General features: G+C 42.3%; 1 protein-coding gene across 1 annotated transcript in view; it reads left to right on the top strand.

Moving 5' to 3' along the window:
* Nucleotides 1-20910, top strand: part of LOC132393593 (1,4-alpha-glucan-branching enzyme-like) — a 449072-nt gene that overhangs the window by 71204 nt on the left and 356958 nt on the right. Inside the window, exon 2 of the mRNA XM_059969048.1 lies at nt 16839-17008. Within this exon, the coding sequence (XP_059825031.1) occupies nt 16839-17008 (170 nt within the window). The remainder of the gene's footprint in view (nt 1-16838; nt 17009-20910) is intronic.

Genomic DNA, 20910 nt, shown 5'->3' with positions numbered 1-20910 from the left:
AGTGGTGAGGAAGGCAAATGCAATGTTAGCATTCATTTTGAAAAGACTAGCATAAGAGTAAGGATATAATGCTGAGTCTTTATAAGTTTTAGTCAGACCATATTTAGATTATTGCGAGCAATTTTAGTCCACTTATCTGAGAGAGAATGTGCTGATATTGAAGAGGGTCCTAAGGAAATTCACAATAATGATCCTGGGATCTATGAGACAAGGCAGTTTGCCCAATTCTCTTCTGTGGTGCTCTCTGACTACATGACAGAAGACAACGTCCTGCTTTGTGGCTTTCACAGACAGCTGACATTAATAAATGGTGCCGATAGTATCAAGTTTAAATTCCGGTATCTGATGCTTTGCATCATTGTGAGGTGATTTTGCAGTAAATCCTGAACTCTCCTGCTAAATTTTAATGTGGAAACATAAGTAGATAGAGTGGTGATGAACGTATGGCATTCTTGCCTTTATTGATTGTGGTGTTGAGTATTAAAGTTTGAAAGTACCTGTTGGAGCTGTCAGGCCACATCTGAAGTATTTTGTACATTTGTGGTTGCTGTGTTCATAAGAAGGATATGGGGACTTTGGAAATGATGCAGACGAGTTCACCCAGATTTTGACTGGATTAAAGAAGGTTAGACAGAAGGAGAGGATGGATGAATTTGAGATCTGAAAGGAAGTTTGATATTTATCAAATAATGAGAAGGTTTCATAAGGTAGATAGTCAGAATTATTTGCCTCTGAGTGAATATGTCAGATACTGGAGAGCAGAGCTTCAAGGTGATGCGAAAAATAGTAAGGAGGCTTGCGAGGCAAATTTTATTAGAGCTATGGGTGCCCGGAATGTGCTGCTGGGGTTGTTTGGCGAAAGCACATGCAATAGCAGACACCTGAACAGGCAGGAAATGGAGCATGTGCAGGCAGATGAATTCAAGATCATCAGAGCATTAGAAATAGGAGCAGGAATAGGCCATCTGACCTAAAGAGCCTGCTCCACCATTTAATAAGTTCACGGCTGATCTGGCCATGGACTCGTATCCACCTACCTGCCTTTTCCCCATAACCCTCATTTCCCCATCTATGCAAAAAATCTATCCATCCTTGTCTTAAAAATATTTACTGATGTAGCCTTCACTACTTCATTAGGCACAGAATTCCACAAATTCACCACTATCTGGGAAAAGCAATTTCTCCTCATCTCCGTTCTGAATCTTGAAGCCATGTCCCCCTAATTCGAGTCTCACCTATCAATGGAAACAACTTTTCTGCTATCTTATTTATCTCTTGCATCTCTGGAATCAAGCTAGTATACCCTTCCTCAAGTAAGGAGACCAGAAGTGCATGCAGTACTCCAGGTGTGACTTCACCAGTACCCTGTATAGTTGCAACATTACCTCCCGCTCTTAACTTCAATCCCTCCAGCAATGAAGGCCAACATTCCGTTTGTCTTCTTGATAGCTCACTGCAGCTGCAAACCAATCTTTTGTGATTCATGCACAAGCACCCCCAAGTCCCTCCACACAGCAGCACACTGCAATTTTTTAACCATTTAAATAATAATATGCTCTTTCATTTTTCCTTCCAAAGTGGATGACCTCACATTTACCAACATTGTACTCCATCTGCCTGACACTTGCCACTCACTTAATCTATCTATATCTCTCTGTAGAATCCTCATTTCTTCTGAACAATTTACTTTTCCACTCAATTTAGTATCATCAGCAAACTCAGATTCACTACACTCAGTACCCTCTTCAGATCATTGTACATCATGAACAGTTGTGGGCCCAGCACCAACCCTTGTGGCACACCGCTCATCACTGATTGCCAAAGAGGGGTTAGTTTAAATTGGTGTAATGATAGTCAGAGATGGTCAGCTAATGGACCTATTCCTTCACTGTTCTTTTCATAGTGTTCTGTCCAACTGCACCCCAAAATCTCATTGGGTTACATCGTAAAAATGGAAAATGCTGGAAACAGTCAACAAATCAGGCAACATCTATAGAAAGGTTAACAGAGTTGATGTCTGTTGTCAAAACTGGGATAAAGAATGTACACAGTCGTAGAACACAGCACAGAAACAGGCCCCTCAGTCCTTCCAGTCCGTGCTGAAATATTATTCTGCCTAGTCCCATTGACCTGCACCATGACCATAGACCTTCCATTCATATGCTTATCCAAACTTCTCTTACATGTTCAAATCAAAATCTCATTCACTACTTTCACTGGTAGCACGTTCCACACTCTCAACACCCTCTCAGTGAAGAAGTTCCCTCTCAGGTTCCTTTAAATATTTCATCTTTCAGCCTTAATCCAAGACCTCTTGTTCTAGTTTCACCCAATTTCCATGGAAAAAGCCTGCTTTCATTTACCCTATACTTACAGTTTTGAACTCTATCAAACCTCCCCTCATTCTCATATGCTGTAGGGAATAAAGCCCTAACCTGTTCAACCTTTTCCTAACTCAGATCCTGAAATCCTGGCAGTGTCCTTGCATGTTTTAACTTGCAATAGGGGAATATAGAGTTGTACAGCAGCAAAACAGGCCATTCAGCCTGTCTAAAGTGGATATGAAGATGTTTGTCAATGCCCCAACACGCTTCTCCCTTGCTTCCTTCAGTTTCTTGAGATAGATCCCCTCAGGCTCTGCAGACTTAACCACCTTGATGTTTCTTTTCAAGAGATTCAGCATCTTTTCATCCTTGCTAACCATATGATCCTCCTGGATCTCACCATCCATGATATTCTCCTTGGTGAACACCAGCACAAAGTACTCATTAAGAACCTCTCCCACCTCCTCTGGCTCTATATGCTGACCCCCCTCCTTTGTTCCTGAGCAGACCTCCCTTTACAATCTGCCGTCTTGCTCCAAAAGCGAGTGTAAAATGCCTTGGGGTTGTCTTTAATACTAATGCAAAAACATTTCATTGCCCTTTATAGCCCTTCTAATTTTATGTTTAAGGTTTTACTTGCTTCCTTTATTCCTCAAGAGCCTTGTCTGATTAGAATTTCTAAAATCAAATTCAGATTTATTTATCACATGTACATCAAATCTTACAATGAAATGCATTGGTTGTGTTAACCAAGCCTGCAAGTGTCACCACACATTCTGGTGCTACCATTGCATGCCCAAAATGCTCAACAGAACACAATAAAACAACATAACAGGAACAAAACAATGAAACAAGCCCTTTTCTTCCTTTCCTTCCACTCACTCACCCCCACACATGCACAATTCTCTAACCCCATGATAAGGTCTTTTTGCCTTGCAACCTCCAGCAGACTCGTGGATCACAGACAACGCCCTTGGACTTCCTCAGCAGAATCTTAGAGAATCAGACTTGGCTTCTGGACCTTGACTTCTGGACTTCTGATCGACTTTTGGGGCTTCAGTTTTCAGTATTGACCCAGGACTTGCTGATGATCAATGACGATCTTGGATGAAGACCTGAATTCCAGGACTCAAACCCTGGTCTCCTGACTTGTGTTTCCACTGGTGTGCCGGTTCAATATCTGACCACATCCACGTTACTGGCTGTTGAATATGGAACAGAGGCTTAGCCTCCAGCCTATCCTCTGATTTTCCCCATATTCCCGTTCCTTAACCATATCCTGACCCCTAACTCTCCTATCTGTCCCTAAAACAATCCCTATAAACCTAAAATAAAAACTAATAAAAATGACTATATCTGAGCCATGATATTGATAGAGATTTCTGTTTCATGCTATCTTGACTGAAGTCCTAAACCATAAATATAATCTTCCTTTTGCTTTTTCACAAAACTTTCAATAAGGATTCCCAAGTCTTCATTCTTATTGGAACATAGTGATCCTAAACTTAAATCAATTGGCCTCCAACATGTCAGATTTATCTCCAAACTGCTGCTCCCAATCTACCTTCCCCAGTTACTACCTCATTCTGTTGCAATTAGCCTTTTTCCCCATTTAGTATTTTTCCACAGAGCTAGTCTAATCCATAAGTATATTAAAACCTTTGGGATTATCACCATGGTTCCCTTACAGGAAAGAGTTGGGAGAAAAGGATTTACAAGATTGTTGTCAGGGCTTGAGGGACTGAATAAGTCAGACTGGGCCTTTACTCCTTGGAGTGTAGGAGACTGAGTGGTGATCTTGGAGAGTGTATAAAATCGTAAGTGCAGAGATGAATTGACCAATCTTTTTTCAGGTTTGGGAACTGAGGTGAAAAGATTAATCAGAGCGTGAGGGACATTTTTTTTTACCCAGAGGGTGGGAGCTGTATGGAGCAAGCTGCCAGAGAAAGTGGTTGTGGCAGGTAATTTAGATATGTGGACAGGTAAATGACAAGAGTTTAGAGGGATATGGGCCAAATGCTAAGAAATGGGATTAGCTTGGGTATTCATCTTGGTTAGTAAGGACCTTTATGGGCTGAAGGGCCTTTATCTGTGCTGTACAGCTCTCTGACTATGTGCTTACCCATTGAAAGTTCAATCACCTGGTCATGCTTATTCCTTGGTACAAAATCAACACCCTTCCCCCACCCCATTAACCCTCCTGCTATGACTGGCCTGTGGTGCAGTCTGGCTTTCAGTACTTCGTAGTTGAGAGCCATGCAGGATGGCTGACCAAGCCTCTCAGTTATGATCATCTTTAGCATCCATTTCAGTGGCCAGTCCTTTTTCTTAGCTGTGCCAATTGTAGGGTGCTGTTTACTTGCCTGCTGTTAACCCTCCTGTGGGTCTCTCTATGTCTCTGTATCTTTCTCTGTCCATAAGACGTGTGCAGAATTAGGCCATTCCATAATGGATGATTTATTATCCCTCTCAACCCCGTTTTCATGCCTTCTCCCTGTAACCTTTAATATCCTTACTAAACAAGAACCGATCAACCTCCATAAGTTGAACCATATAGAACCATACAACACTACAGCTCAGAAAACAGGCCATTCAGCCCTTCTAGTCTGTGCCAAAACTTTATTCCGCTAGTCCCATTGACCTGCACCCAGTCCATAACCCTCCAGACCTCTGCCATCCATGTATCTATCCAATTTATTCTTAAAACATGTGAACCTGCACTTACCATGTCAGATGGCAGCTCGTTCCACATTCCCACCACTCTGAGTGAAGATCCCCCTAAACCTTTCCCCTTTCACCCTAAACCCTGTATTTATCTCCCCTAATCTAAGGGGAAAGAACCTACTCGCATTTACTCTGTCTATGCCCCATATAATTTTGTAACCTCTATCAAATCACCCCTCATTCTTCTACGCTCCAAGGAATAAAGCCCTAACCTGTTCAATCTTTCCCTGTAACTCAACTCCTGAAGACCCGGCAACATCCTAGCAAATCTTCTCTGCACTCTTTCAATCTTACTGATATCCTTCCTATAGTTAGGTGGCCAGAACTGCAAACACTACTCCAAATTTGGCCTCACCAATGTCTTATACAACCTCACCATAACATCTCAACTTCTATACTCAATACTTTGATTTCTGAATGCCAGGATGCCAAAAGCCTTCTTTACAACCCTGTCCACCTGTGATGCCACTTTCAGAGAATTATATATCTGAACTCCCAGATCCCTTTGTTCCTCCACACTCCTCAGTGCCCTGCTATTCATTGTGTATTTCCTAACTTGATTTGTCCTTCCAAAATGCAACACCTCACACTTGTCTGCATTAAATTCCATCTGCCATTTTCTGCCCCATTTTTCTGGTTGGTCCAGATCCCTCTGCAAACTTTGAAAGCCTTCCTCACTGTCCACAATGCCTCCAATCTTAGTGTCATCAGCAAACTTGCTGATTCAGTTTACCAGATTATCATCATTGTTGATATAGACAACAAACAACAATGGTCCCAGCACAGATCCCTGAGGCACACCACTAGTCACAGGCCTCCAGTCTGAGAAGCAATTATCCACTACCACTCTGTCTTCTCCCACACAGCCAATTTCAAATCCAGTTTATAACCTCTCCATGGATACCTAGTGTCTGAACCTTCTGAACTAACCTCCCATGTGGGACCTTGTCAAAGGCCTTACTAAAGTCCATGTAGACAATATCCACAGCCTTTCCTTCATCTACTTTCTTGGTAACCTCCTCAAAAAAATCTACAAGATTCGTTAAACACGATCTACCATGCACAAAGCCATGCTGACTATCCTTGATCAGCCCTCGGCTACCCAGTAAGAGTTGGTTTCCCTCAACCACTGGCCAAGTGCAAGGTGTCAAAGCAGGTTTCTATTGGGAATTGCTGTGAAATTCTCTGGCCTAATAATTTCTTTGATTATGGAGAAAAATGATTGAAGAATTCTGTTTTACAGTAATTTAGAATTATTTATTTTTAAATTGATGTCACTTTAATTCAAATATACTTAATCCAAGTGATTGGATTCCTTATTTAGTACTACTTTTAGCTATTTATGTTAACAAATTCAAATTACAGGAAAATTTATCTTTGAAAGTCAAAGAAGTGCTTTGAATTATCAGTAGTAGACAGCAGGGTGTGCTCAGAATGAAGGCAGTGGTTGTTCAGTCAGATCAGTCAAAGACCAATGTATCCTATGCTGCTGTCTGGGTCACTTACCAGTCGCTGTTATGTGTGCATGGAACTTTCTGGCACGTCCTCACATCCTTCACCTCCTTTTAATTAAGACAAAGGTGCAATGTTGAAGGAGGCTATTTGGCCCATCGTATTTTCACTGTCTATGGAAATGCTGGTTTTATGCATTTTTATACCGTAACCTTTCAGTTTTATCTTACGTATTTTGCCATCAAGGTATTGCTGTGGTCTCAGATTTTTGCCAGTGTAGAAGTACAGAGTGATACTTCCCAGTAGGTGGCTGTTCAGCCTGAGAGTCAGAATGATTCTGCTGTGCATCTGGCAGATCTATTCGACTGTGGGAGATAGTCCACCAGAGGATATACTGTTTTCCTTCATTGTTAATTACAGGTGCTGACAAGGTGTATGACATTTTATACACCTAATAGTTTTAATTAATGTTGACATAGTAGCCAACTGTTCAGCACAGAGATTAATAAGCAATTCTTTCCACAATTGGAAATAGGAATTGAAAGTTCTCTGCCCTACAGTATGGCTGCTGAGGGTTGGCTGACCTTTCGATCACAAAGTGGACCAAGGTGTCTGGGGATGCAGCAAAGGACAATAAATGGAGCTGAGGTGCCAGTCAACACGACAGAATTAATTACCAGAACAAGTCTAAGGGGCTTAGTGGCCTATTCCTCCTCCCAAAGTTCCAATGGAATTCAAACTTTAGCTCTTGATCCATTAGTGCATGAACCCTGCCTTTTTTCATTAAGATTTATTCCTCATAGTTTGCAAAGCAAGAAAAATTCCAAAGCAATTTCTGAAGCTTTTCCTCACAGGTTGGGTGAGAAGAGAAACACGTGAAAATCTGCAGATATTGGAAATCCAAAGCAGTGCACACAAAATTATTAGAGGAACTCAGCAGGCCAGTCAGCATCGTGAATAAGAGTAAGCAGTCGATGTGTTGGTCCGAGGCCCTTCTTGGCCGGAATTGGTGACTGTTTACTCTTTTTAATAGATGCTGCCTGGCCTACTATGTGAGACTAGAACTGGAGGTCATGGATTAAGGGTGAAAGGAAAATACTTAAAGGGAACCTAAGGAGGAACTCCTTTACTCAGAGGGTAGTGAGAGTGTGGAAAGTGGCCAGTGAAGGAGTGGAGATTTTGAGGCTTTGACTCGAGAGGCTTCGATGAGAAGAGGCGGAGGATGAGTTTGTTCCCAGTTGGTCTTTACAATGCCTCCTGAGACAGTGATGTGCCTCTCCTGTGAGATGTGGCAGTCTTGGGGGAACTCCCCTCTCCTGCAGAGTCAGATCTGCCAGAAGTGCATGTGGCTGGGCGATCTGGAAGACTGTGTGAGGAATCTGGAGCAGCAGCTGGATGACCTTCGACTCATAATGGAAAATGAGGCAGTCATAGATGAGAGCTACAGGGAGGTAGTCACACTTAGGCTGCCGGAAGCAGGTCGTTGGGTGACAGTCAGGGAGGAAAGCGAAGGTGAGTAGACAGGTAGTGCAGAGCACCCTGTAGCCATTCCCCTGAATAATAAGCTTACCATCTTGGATACTGTTGGCGAGGACGACCAACTGACCAGGTGTGAGCCACGGTGGCAGAGCCTCTGACACTGAGTCTGACCCTGTGGTGCAGAAGGTTGGGACGGAGAAGAGGAGAGCTGTCATCATTGGATACTCAATAGTCAGGGGGGAGCAGACAGGAGATTTTGTGGACGTGAGAAGGATACCCGCATGATTTGTTGTCTCCCGGGTGCGGGATGTCTGACCGGGTGCATGACATCCTGGCACAAGGGAAAGCAACCAGAAGTCGTGATATATGTTGGTACCAACGACAATAGGCAGGAAGAGGGATGAGGTCTTGAAGTGTGAGTTTTGGGAACTATGCAGAAGGCTGAAGAACAGGACCTCAAAGGTGGCGTTCTCAAGATTGCTGCCAGTGCTACGTGATAGTGATGGTAAGAATTGGAGGAGATGGCAGTTGAATGCGTGGCTGAGGAATTGGTGCGGGGGCAGGGTTTTAGATTTTTTGATCATTGGGATCTCTTCTGGGGAAGGTGGGATGGGCTGCACCTGAACTCGAGGGGGAGCAATATCCTTGCAGGTAGGTTTGCTAGCATGCTTTGGGAGGGTTTAAATTAATTTGCAAGGGGGATGGGACCCAGAGCGATAGAGCAGTGAAAGAAGTGCATGGAGTAAAGCCAGATCTAACATATAGTGAGGCTTTGAGGAAAGAGAAGCAGAATAAAGGGTGTAAAGGTAGTAAGGTAGAAGGGCTAAAGTGTGTGTACTTCAATGCAAGAAGCATCAGGAACAAAGGTGATGAACTGAGAGCTTGAATACATACATGGAATTATGATGAAGTGGCCATTATAGAGACTTGGCTGGCAGCAGGGCAGGAATGGATTCTCAATTATTCCTGGATTTCAGTACTTTAAAAGGGATGGGGGGGAGGGGAGTAGGGGTGGCATTACTGGTCAGGGATACTATTACAGCTGCAGAAATGTAGCGGGATCCTCTTTTGAGTCAGTATGGGTGGAAGTCAGGAACAGGAAGGGAACAGTTACTCTACTGGGGGTATTCTATAGGCCCCCTGGTAACAGCAGAGATACCGAGGAGCAGATTGGGAGGCAGATTTTGGAAAGGTGCAAAAATAACAGGGTTGTTATCAATGGTGACTTTAACTTCCCGAATATTGATTGGCACTTGATTAGTTCCAAGGGTTGAAGTGAGGCAGAGTTTGTTAAGTGTGTCCAGGATGGATTCCTGTCACAGTATGTTGACAGGCTGACTAGGGGGAATGCCATACTAGAGCTAGTATTCGGTAACAAACCGGGTGAGGTCACAGATCTGTCAGTGGGTGAGCATCTGGGGGACAGTGATCACCACTCCCTGGTCTTTAGCATTATCATGGAAAAAGATAGAATCAGAGAGGACAGGAAAATTTTTAATTGGGGAAGGGCAAATTATGAGGCTATAAGGATAGAACTTGCGGGTGTGAATTGGGATGATGTTTTTGCAGGGAAATGCACTATGGACATGCGGTCGATGATTAAGAATCTCTTGTCCCGGTGAGGAATATAAAGAATGGTAGGGTGAAGGAACTATGGGTGACAAGTGAAGTGGAAAATCTAGTCAGGTGGAAGAAGGCAGCATACATGAGGTTTCGGAAGCAAGAATCAGATGGGTCTATTGAGGAATATAGGGTAGCAAGAAAGGAGCTTAAGAAGGGGCTGAGAAGAGCAAGAAGTGGGCATGAGAAGGCCTTGGCGTTCTTCAATTATGTGAAGAACAAAAGGATGACAGGAGTAAAGGTAGGACCAATTAGAGATAAAAGTGGGAAGATGTGCCTGGAGGCTGTGGAAGTGAGCGAGGTCCTCAATGAATACTTCTCTTCGGTATTCACCAATGAGAGGGAACTTGATGACGGTGAGGACAATATGAGTGAGGTTGATGTTCTGGAGCATGTTGATATTAAGGGAGAGGAGGCGTTGGAGTTGTTATAATACATTAGGATGGATAAGTTCCCGGGGCCTGACAGAATAATCCCCAGGCTGCTCCATGAGGCAAGGGAAGAGATTGTTGAGCCTTTGGCTAGGATCTTTATGTCCTCATTGTACCGGAGGGTTGGAGGGAGGCGAATGTTGTCCCCTTGTTCAGAAAAGGTAGTAGGGATAGTCCGGGCAATTATAGACCAGTGAGCCTTATGTCTGTGGTGGGAAAGCTGTTGAAAAAGATTCTTAGAAATAGGATCTATGGGCATTTAGAGAATCATGGTCTGATCAGGGATGGTCAGCATGACTTTGTGAAGGGCAGATTGTGTCTAACAAGCCTGATAGAGTTCTTTGAGCAGGTGACCAGGCAAATCAATGAGGGTAGTGCAGTGGATGTGATCTACATGGATTTTAGTAAGACAAGGTTCCACATGTTAGTCTTATTCATAAAGTCAGAAGGCATGGGATCCAGGGACGTTTGGCCAGTTAGATTCAGAATTGGCTTGCCTGCAGAAGGCAGAGGGTCGTGGTGGAGGGAGTATGTTCAGATTGGAGGGTTGTGACTAGTGGTGTCCCACAAGGATCTGTTCTGGGACCTCTACTTTTCGTGATTTTTATTAAACACCTGGATGTAAGGGCAGAAGGGTGGGTTGGCAAGTTTGCAGATGACACAAAGGTTGGTGGTGTTGTAGATAGTGTAGAGGATTATTGACGATTGCAGAGAGACATTGATAGGATGCAGAAGTGGGCTGAGTGGTGGCAGATGGAGTTCAACCCGCAGAAGTGTGAGGTGGTACACTTTGGAAGGACAAACTCCAAGGCAGAGTACAAAGTAAATGGCAGTATATTTGGTAGTGTGGAGGAGCAGAGGGATCTGGGGGTACATGTCCACAGATCCCTGAAAGTTGCCTCACAGGTAGATAGGGTAATTAAGAAAGCTTATGAGATATTGGCTTTCATAAGTTGAGGGATAGAGTTTAAGAGACGCGATGTAATGATACAGCTCTATAAAACTCTGGTTAGGCGACACTTGGAGTACTGTGACCAGTTCTGGTTGCCTCACTATAGGAAGGATGTGGAAGCATTGGAAAGGGTACAGAGGAGATTTACCAGGATGCTGCCTGCTTTAGAGAGTATGGATTATAATCAGAGATTAAGGGAGCTAGGGCTTTACTCTTTGGAGAGAAGGAGGATGAGAGGAGATGTGATTCAGATTCAGTTTATTGTCATTTAGAAACCACAAATGCAATGCAGTTAAAAAATGAGTTAACGTTCCTCCAGAATGATATCACAAAAGCATATGACAAAACAGACTACACCAAAAAATCCACATAACATTTGGCAATCCCCAATCCAGAGTCCGGAGAGGCTGCTGCGTATTAATACGCGCTACCATCTTAGCGCGTTCCCCGGAAAGGAACTCCAAATCCACCAGACAAAACGAGACCAAAAACTGAAGCTACAAGACCTGCACAAAACCACATAGTTACAACAGTGCAAACAATAGCATAATTGATAAAAAAAAACAGACCATGGGCACAGTAAAAATAGTTCAAAGATGATAGAGATGTAATTAAGTTATTAAGAGGAGTAGATAGAGTGGACAGCTGGCGCCTCTTCCCCAGGGCACCACTGCTTAGTACAAGAGGACATGGCTTTAAGGTAAGGGGAGAGAAGTTCAAGGGGGATATTAGAGGAAGGTTTTTCACTCAGAGAGTGGTTGGTGCTTGGAATGCACTGCCTGAGTCAGTGGTGGAGGCAGATACACTAGTGAAGTTTAAGAGACTACTAGACAGGTATATGGAGGAATTTAAGGTGGGTGGTTATAAGGGAGGCAGGTTTTGAGGGTCGGCACAACATTGTGGGCCGAAGGGCCTGTAAGGTGCTGTACTGTTCTATGTGGGTTCAAATACAATATTTAAGAGAAGTTTGGATAAGTCCATGGATGGGAGGGGTGTAGAGGGCCATGGTCCTGGTGCAGGTCGATGGAACCAGCCAGAATAATACTTCAGCATTGACTAGATGGACCAAAGGGCCTGTTTATATGCTATAGCACTCTATGAATCAATGAAAATAGTCGATGATATTTTGCAGTACAGAGAACAAGCGAGTTTTAACTCAACAGAAGGTGGTCCTGGCTTTAGCAGAGATGATTATAGAACATTCCGGGTCGTACAGGTCCGGCTGCCCTTGATGGTGTGCTGGCCTTTTAATCTAATCCAAGATGAATCTAACCCTTGACCCCCACAGCTGACCCCACATTTTTCTCTGATCCATATGATGACCCAAGAGTGTGTTAAATGCCACTAATGTATCTGATTCTATTGTCAACCCTGCACCCACCACTCTGTTGGAGAAGAAAAAATCTCAGCTTGTGCGTTGTGCTGTTTTGGATTTTCCTTTCTCTCTGTCACCAGTGGCCATGAGGAGGTATTTGATTTGCTGGAGGTTCTCCATCAGGAGCAACGTGGTATAGGTACTGGCATCCCCATGCATCTGTGGCCTTTTATCAGTTGGCAACTCTTGTGAACTTGGACAGAGCTACTGAAGAGAGCTGGGGGAGCTTGCAGTATTCCCTGCAGATTGTACATAGTGTAATCATTGTCCGCCGTTGATGGAGAAAATAAACTACTTCAGTCAGGAAGATGTATGTTGGAAAGGAGCCTGGATGAAGTTGGTATAACTTTGTCCCTCCATGTACTGGAGGTTGTTGGGTTGTCTAAGCCACACAGTTGACACTGGATGCAGTCGTTAGTTTAACTTTGTCCCTCTGTGTGCTGAGGGTTGTTGGGTTTAGCTACCTTTTGAAACAGCAATGGTTGCTATTAATTTTCATTATGAAATACGATGTGAAGGAAAACAAAAGGGTAAAAAGAGGCATCAAAATCCTGGTACTGAAATTCTGAAATTACATTTTGAAAATTTGAAATGATTTATTCAAACAGAGCAGCAGGTATAAGCCAGGTAATTACAGGGCTGTGGGACTGTTGTCAGTGTAAATGAAATAATTCCGAGAACACAGAATACAGGCCCTTTGGCGCACGATATTGTACTGACCTTTTAACCTCCTAAATGTTCTGCATTTTTCTATCATTCATGTGCCTCTCCAAGAGTCTCTTAAATGTCTCTAATGTATTTGCCTCTATCATTACTCTTCCACTCCTGGGAGAGGATTTCTTGCATTCACTACTCTCCATGTAATTAAAAAACAACTTTCCTGTGATATCCCTCCTGTACTTTCCTCCAACCACCTAGAAGTTAAATACCCTTGTATTAGTCATTTCCAACCTGGGAAAAATTCTCTGGCTGTCCACTCTGTCTATGCCTCTTCTCATTTAGTATACTTCAAGTGACCTTTCATTCTCCTTCACTCTTCATGGAGCAGTTTGTCATTGAGCCTACTAGGGAATCAGCAATACTGGGTTGGATCTTATGTAATGAACTGAAGGTGATTGGAGCCCTGAGGAGAAAGTGATCACAATATGTTTGAATTTGACACTGAGAAAATAAAGTCTGATGTAGCAGTATTTCAGTGGAGTAAAGGAAATTATAGTAGCGTGAGAAAAGAGTTGGTCAAAGTAAATTGGAAGGAGATGCTGCTGGCAGGGATGACAGCAGAGCAGCAATGGCGTGAGTTCCAGGGGAAAAATAAGGAAGGTTCAGGACAGATGTATTCGAAAAATGAAGAAATACTCAAATGGTAAAATAGTACAACTGTGACCGACAAAGGAAGTCAAAGCTAATGTAAAAACAAAAGAAAAGGCATACAACAAAGCCAAAATTAGTGGGAAGATAGAGGATTGGGAAGCTGTTGAAATCCTACTGAACAGCTATTGAAAAATTATAGAGAGCAACTAAAAGAATCATTAGGAGGTAAAGATGAAATAAGAACACAAACTATCAAGGTGGATAGAAATAGCTTTTTCATGTATGTAAAAAAAAAACGAGAGATGAGTGTGGATATAGGACTGCTAGAAAATGAGGCAGGAGAAACAATAATGGGGCCAAGGAGATGGCAGATGAACTAAATGAGTATTTTGCATCAGTATTCACAGTGGAAGATACTTACAGTGTGCCAGATGTTGAAAGGTACAAGGGAAGAGAAGTGAGTGCAGTTACAATTACAAGGGAGAAGGTGCTCAAAAAGCTGAAAGACCTAAGGGTACATAAGTCATCCAGACTAGATGAACTGAATCCTAGGGTTCTAAAAGAGGTAGTTCTAGAGATTGACGAGGCATTAGTAATGATCTTCCAAAAATCATTGGATTCTGACATGGTGCCAGAGGACTGGAAAATTGCAAATGTCACTCCAGTGTTTCAGAAAGAGGAAGATAGCAGAAAGAAAATTATAGACCAGTTAGCCAAACCTTGGTGGTTGGGAAGATGTTGGAGTGAATTGTTAAGGATGAGGTTATGGAGTACTTGGTGACACAGGACAAGGTAAGACACAGTCAGCATGGTTTCTTTCAGGGAAAATCCTGCCTGATGAACCTGTTGGAATTCTTTGAGGAGATTTCAAGTAGGATAGATAAAGGGGATGCAGTGGATGTTATATATTTTGACTTTCAGAAGTCCTTTGACAAGGTGCCACACTTGAGGCTGCTTACCAAGTTAAGAGCCCGTTGTATTACTGTATAGGAAAGTTACTGCTATGGTTCAAACATTGGCTTATTGGTAGGACACAATGAGTGAGAATAAAAAAGGAGCCTTTTCTGGTTGGCTGTCAGTGATAACTGGTGTTCTACATTGGTCGGGGCCACATGTTGGGACCGCTTCTTCTTATAGACAATAGACAATAGGTGCAGAAGTAGACCATTCGGCCCCTCGAGTCTGCACAGCCATTCTGAGATCATGGCTGATCATTCACTATCAATACCCAGTCCCTGCCTTGTCCCCATATCCCTTGATTCCCCTATCAGATATCTATCCAGCTCCTTCTTGAAAGCATCCAGAGAATTGGCCTCCTTATGCAGTGTTACAGTGATTTAGCTGATGGAATAGATGGCTTTGTTGCCATGTTTGCAGATGATACAAAGATTGGTGGAGGGACAGGTAGTGTTGAGGAAACAGGTAGGATGCAGAAGGACTTAGACAGATTAGGAGAATAGGCAAGAAAGTGGCAAATGAAATACAATGTTGGAAAATGCTTGGTCCTGCATTTTGGTAGTAGAAATAAATGTGTAGACTATTTTCTAAACAGGGAGAAAATCCAAAAATTTGAGATGCAAAGGGACTTGGGAGTCCTTGTACAGGACACCCTAAAGGTTACTTGCAGGTAGAGTTGGTAGTGATGAAGGCAAATGCAATGTTAGTATTCATTTCAAGAGATCTTGAATACAAGAGCAGGGATGTGATGCTGAGGCTTTATAAGGCACTGGTGAGGCCTCACCTTGAGTATTGTGAACAGTTTTGAGCTCTTCATCTAAGAGAAAATGTGCTGGCATCAGAGATTGTTCAGAGATGGTTCACAAGGATGATTCTGGGAATGAAAGGGTTATGATATGAGGAACATTTGATAGCTCTGGGTCTGTACTCATTGGAATTTAGAAAGAGGGGGGATTTCATTAAAACCTTTCAAATGTTGAAAGACCTGAACAGAATAAATGTGGAAGGGATGTTTCCTATGGTTAGGGAGACGATAGGGCACAGCCTCAGTCTAGAGGGGTATCCATTTAAAGCAGAGATGCGGAGAAATGTCTTCAGCCAGAGGGTGGTAAATTTGTGGAATTTATTACCACAGGCAGCTGTGGAGGCCAGGTCGTTGGGTGTATTTAAGGCAGAGATTGATAGATTTTGATGGGATATGACATCAAAGATTATGGGGAGATGGCTGAGGAGAGGGGGAAAAAAGGATCTGCCATGATTGAATGGCAGAGCAGATTTGATGGGCCAAATGGCTAATTCTGCTCCTGTGTGTTATTGCCTTATAGATAGATTCTGCTATTGTGTGAGGTCATGCATATTATGAGGACTATTGAAGCTAGGGTATACCCAATTAATTGTAGAACCGTAAAAAGCATTGAGGAACAGGGGGATCTTGGTGGACATGTCTGATGATCTCTGAACATTTCAGAACACATAGATGTGGTGTTGAAGGAGGCAAGTGGAGTCATTGACCTCAACAGCCGGGGCATGGAAATGTAAAAGCAAGGAGGTAATGGTGCAACTGTGTGGAACACTGATTACGCCACATTTGGGACCATTTACCCTAACGCCTATGGCATGGAATGTAAGAAAAGCAAAGTTATGGAGCAGCTTTCTAAAATGCTGCTTAGGCCACAGTTGGAGTATTGTGCAACCACATCTCCAGTTCTGTTCTGGTGACCACACCACAGGAAGATGTGATTTGTACTGGAGAGGCTACAGAGAGACAGGACTAAATCTGAGCACACGGAACAATGCCATTGGTTCAGAAAGGCATAAGGAACTATATGAATGTTGAGTCTGAGCATGATCAATGGCCTCACTCACATCCAGCTACCTCTTGTCCACAGAGTTCTGAGTGTCCTTTGCTGAACTATTATCTGTTGCAATATTTGGAGATGTTCTCTGCGTCAGTGGGTGATGTCGTGGAGTTGTGCAGATCTAACTATATGTTGTTTCAAATGGGAGATCCATCCAAGGTTGATTTCCTGGGCTCCTGATGCTGATCTTCTCTCTGCCAACACACTGTTTTGGTACTTTTCAGACCAAGTCCCGATATCCACATGGTTAAAAATGTTCTCATCTTCTTGTAATTTTTCTTTGCTGTTGTATCTCTGCTTTTGCTGATGTATGTTGGAGATAACCAGTAATTTACCTTTTTTCCTTCTGCAAAGGTACAATAATTTTAACAATTTGCTGAAACAAATTGTTGCAAATGAAGGAAGTCTTGACAAGTTTTCTCGTGGCTATGAATCTTTCGGTGTCAACCAACTGCCTAATGGTGGAATTTATTGCAAGGAATGGATCCCTGGAGCAAAATCGGTGTCTCTTGTTGGAGAATTCAGTGAGTATTCACCTTTCATGTAAACTTGATATTACTTGATCAGCACATTATATATTCTTACTAGTGGTGAAAACTGAATGCAGGAGATTTGCAATGTAATCCAAAAAGTTACTGAATTCTCAGGTTTTCACCTTGTTAGTGTAAATGTTTCTTTGATGACGGTTTCTGGGTCCAAATGTTTTAATGCTACTATTTGTTGTGAATAAAAGGCATTGTGTGATGTGACTGAATTTCCATCAACACATCACCCATAATCTAATGAAATATAGGAGGCGACTAAGGGCTGAAGGGCTTGTTTATGGTTTTAAAGCAAGTGAGTAATTATGGGTTGACTGGAAGTAGACTGACTGCTGTGATTTAGGTCACAGGATGTTATGAAGAAAAGCACTGAGCTATAGATACAATGGTGAGGTTTTGGAGAAGAAAAATGTTCAGGCATAATGAGACTATCAGACTTCAGTGTGTTATGATGTATAGTAATTCTGTATTTAATCATAGACCTGTTCATGATAGATTGGAGGTGTTTTGTTCTTTGAGCAGGAGATTATTAATGTTTCCAGCAAAACTGTTTACTTGATAACTTTCATCCAGTTTAATAGATACACGGACAAAATTCAGATGTTTTCTTATTCATTGGCATGTTATGGAACATTAAAAGGGAATACTCTATGATTTAATTTTCACAAACAAAATCTTGCAGGTCTGTCCCCATTTGAACTTGCTCCAGGTCTTGTTCACTTGGATTTAGATACATATAGTGAAGTGTGATATTCCACTTCACCACAAGTGTTGCCATATATTCCAGCGCCCCTTGTGTCCTCAAACCACAACAGCAACTGCCCTAATGATAGTGTTGGTAGTGATTACAGGGGGCTTTCCACTGAATTTCTTGGCAGTCTCCTTCAGTGCCACCATCATTCAAAAGGCCCATGTTCCTGATCTTTGAATTTGCATACTTCAGGCTCTCAGTGCTGAAATCCTCCCATAGATCTCTGGGCCTTTTTTCCTCTTCCTCCTTTCACAAACTCCTTCAAATAAGTCTTTAGTCATCTGTCCTAATATTTGAGTCTGTCCTGAAATGCCTTGAGAGATGTCCCTGTGTTTACGGAGCTATGTAAATAATGACACGCACAACATTTTGCTTGGATTTTCTCTTGTTTATGGAATTAATAAAAGGTTTACATGTTGTAGAATTCACTGCCAGACATGGTACTTGAGACCGGTTAGACTAGAAAAGCAAAAGACTGCAGATGCTATAAAACAGGAAAATGTTGGAAATGCAGGAGTAGGGTCTGGAGAGATGCCTGCAATTTGAAAGGTGAATAAAAAAAGTAAATTATTGAGGCAGATGGATTGGTTTGGTAGTTGAAGTGAGAGGATGCAGATTGTTGTGAGTGTATGCTCTGGTGACAATGTACATTGTGATATCTGCTGTTCACCAAATTCTCAGTCATTCGGCAGTCTGGCCTCTTCACCAAAGAAATGGACACTTGCTGAAGTTATTCTAATCCTTAGCTCCATGAATGGGTTTGATACGACTGACCAGTGCTAATTGTGTGATTATATTCATTACTGGTGCTGAGATGCTTACATTCATCTGGAAAAAGGCTAAATTTGAAGAAATGAGAAAGGATCTAAAAAGCATGGATTGGGACAGGTTGTTCTCTGGCAAGGATGTGATTGGTAAGTGGGAAGCCTTCAAAGGAGAAATTTTGAGAGTGCAGTGTTTGTATGTTCCTGTCAGGATTAAAGGCAAAGTGGATAAGAATAAGGAACCTTGGTTCTCAAGGGATATTGGAACTCTGATAAAGAAGAATAGGGAGATGTATGACATGTACAGGAAACAGGGAGCAAATTAGGTACTTGAGTATAAAAAGTGCAAAAAAATACTTAAGAAAGAAATCAGGAGGGCTAAAAGAAGACATGAGGTTGCTTTGGCAGTCAAGATGAAGGATAATCCTAAGAGCTTCTACAGGTATATTAAGAGCAAAAGGATAGTAAGGGATAAAATTAGTCCTCTTGAAGATCAGAGTGGTCGGCTATGTATGGAACCAAAAGAAATAGGGGAGACTTAAATGGGTTTTTTGCATCTGTATTTACTAAGGAAACTGGCAAAGAATCTATGGAAATAAGGCAAACAAGTAGTGAGGTCATGGAACCTATACAGATTAAAGAGGAGGGGGTGTTTGCTATCTTGAGGCAAATCAGAGTTGATAAATCCCCCAGGACCTGACAGGGTATTCCCCAAGACCTTAGTGTTGAAGTTGCAGGGGCCCTGGCAGATGTATTTAAAACGTCGGTATCTATGGGTGAGGTGCTGGAGGATTGGAAGATAGCTCATGTAGTTCCATTGTTTAAAAAAGGCTCTAAAAGTAATCCGGGAAATTATAGGCTGGTAAATTTGACGTTGGTAGTAGGTATATTATTGGAAGGAGTACTAAGAGATAGGATCTACAAGTATTTAGATAGACAGGGGCTTATTAGGGAGAGTCAACACGGCTTTGTGCGTGGTAGGTCATGTTTAACAAATCTATTAGTTTTTCGAGGACATTACAAGGAAAGTGGATGAAGGGAAGGCAATGGATGTTGTCTACATGGACTTCAGTAAGGCCTTTGACAAGGTCCTGCATGGGAGGTTAGTTAGGAAGATTCAGTTGCTAGGTATACATGGTGAGTTAGTAAATTGGATTAGACATTGGCTCAATGGGAGAAGTCAGAGAGTGGTAGTGGAGGATTGTTTCTCTGAATGGAGGCCTGTGACTAGTGGTGTGCCACAGGGATCAGAGCAGGGTCCATTGTATTTGTCATTTATATCAGTGATTTGGATGATAATATGGTAAATTGGATCAGTAAATTTGCTGATGATACAAAGATTGGAGGTGTAGTGGACAGTGAGGAAGGTTTTCAAAGCTTGCAGAGGGATTTGGACCAGCTGGGAAAATGGGCTGAAAAATGGCAGATAGAGTTTAATACAGACAAGTGTGCGGGATTGCACTTTGGAAGGAAAAACCAAGGTAGAACATAAAAGGTAAATGGTAGGGCACTGAGGAGTGTAGTAGGACAGAGGGATCTGGGAATACAGATACAAAATTCCCTAAAAGTGGTGTCACAGGTAGATAGTGTAGGAAAGAGAGCTTTTGGTACATTGGCCTTTATAAATCAAAGTATTAAGTATAAGAGTTGGAATGTTATGGTGAGGTTGTATAAGACATTCATGAGGCTGAATTTGGAGTATTGTGTGCAGTTTGGTCACCTAATTATAGGAAGGACATTAATAAAATTGAAAGAGTGCAGAGAAGGTTTGCAAGGATGTTGCTGGGACTTGAGAAACTGAGTTACAGAGAAAGGTTGAATAGGTCAGGAGATTATTCCCTGGAGTGTAAAAGAATGAAGGGAGATTTGGTAGAGGTATATAGCATTTTGATGGGTTTCAATAGAGTGAATGCAAGTAGGCTTTTTCCACTGAGGTTAGGGGAGAAAAAAAGCAGAGGTCATGGGTTAAGGGTGAAGGGGGAAAAGTTTAAAGAGAACATTGGGGGGTGCGTCTTCACACAGAGAGTGGTGGGAATGTGGAATGAGCTTCCAGATGAAGTGGTAAATGCAGTCTCACTTTTAACATTTAAGAAAAACTTGGACAGGTGTATGGATGAGAGGGGTTTGGAGGGATATGGTCCAGGTGCAGGTCAGAGGGACTAGGCAGAAAAATGGTTCGGCACAGCCAAGAAGGGCCAGAAGCCCTGTTTCTGTGCTGTAATGTTCTATGGCTCTAAAATATTGTAAATCTGTGTGCTTTATTTTAATTTGACTTAGAAATATAGAAACATCGAAAACCTACAGCATAATACAGGCCCTTCGGCCCACAAAGCTGTGCCAAACATGTCTTCATCTTAGAAATTACCTAG

The sequence above is a fragment of the Hypanus sabinus genome, chromosome 4, assembly GCF_030144855.1.
Source record: "Hypanus sabinus isolate sHypSab1 chromosome 4, sHypSab1.hap1, whole genome shotgun sequence".
Taxonomy (NCBI): Eukaryota; Metazoa; Chordata; class Chondrichthyes; order Myliobatiformes; family Dasyatidae; genus Hypanus; species Hypanus sabinus.
Note: the sequence above shows the minus strand (reverse complement) of the source record. Positions and strands in the feature narration are given on the sequence as shown.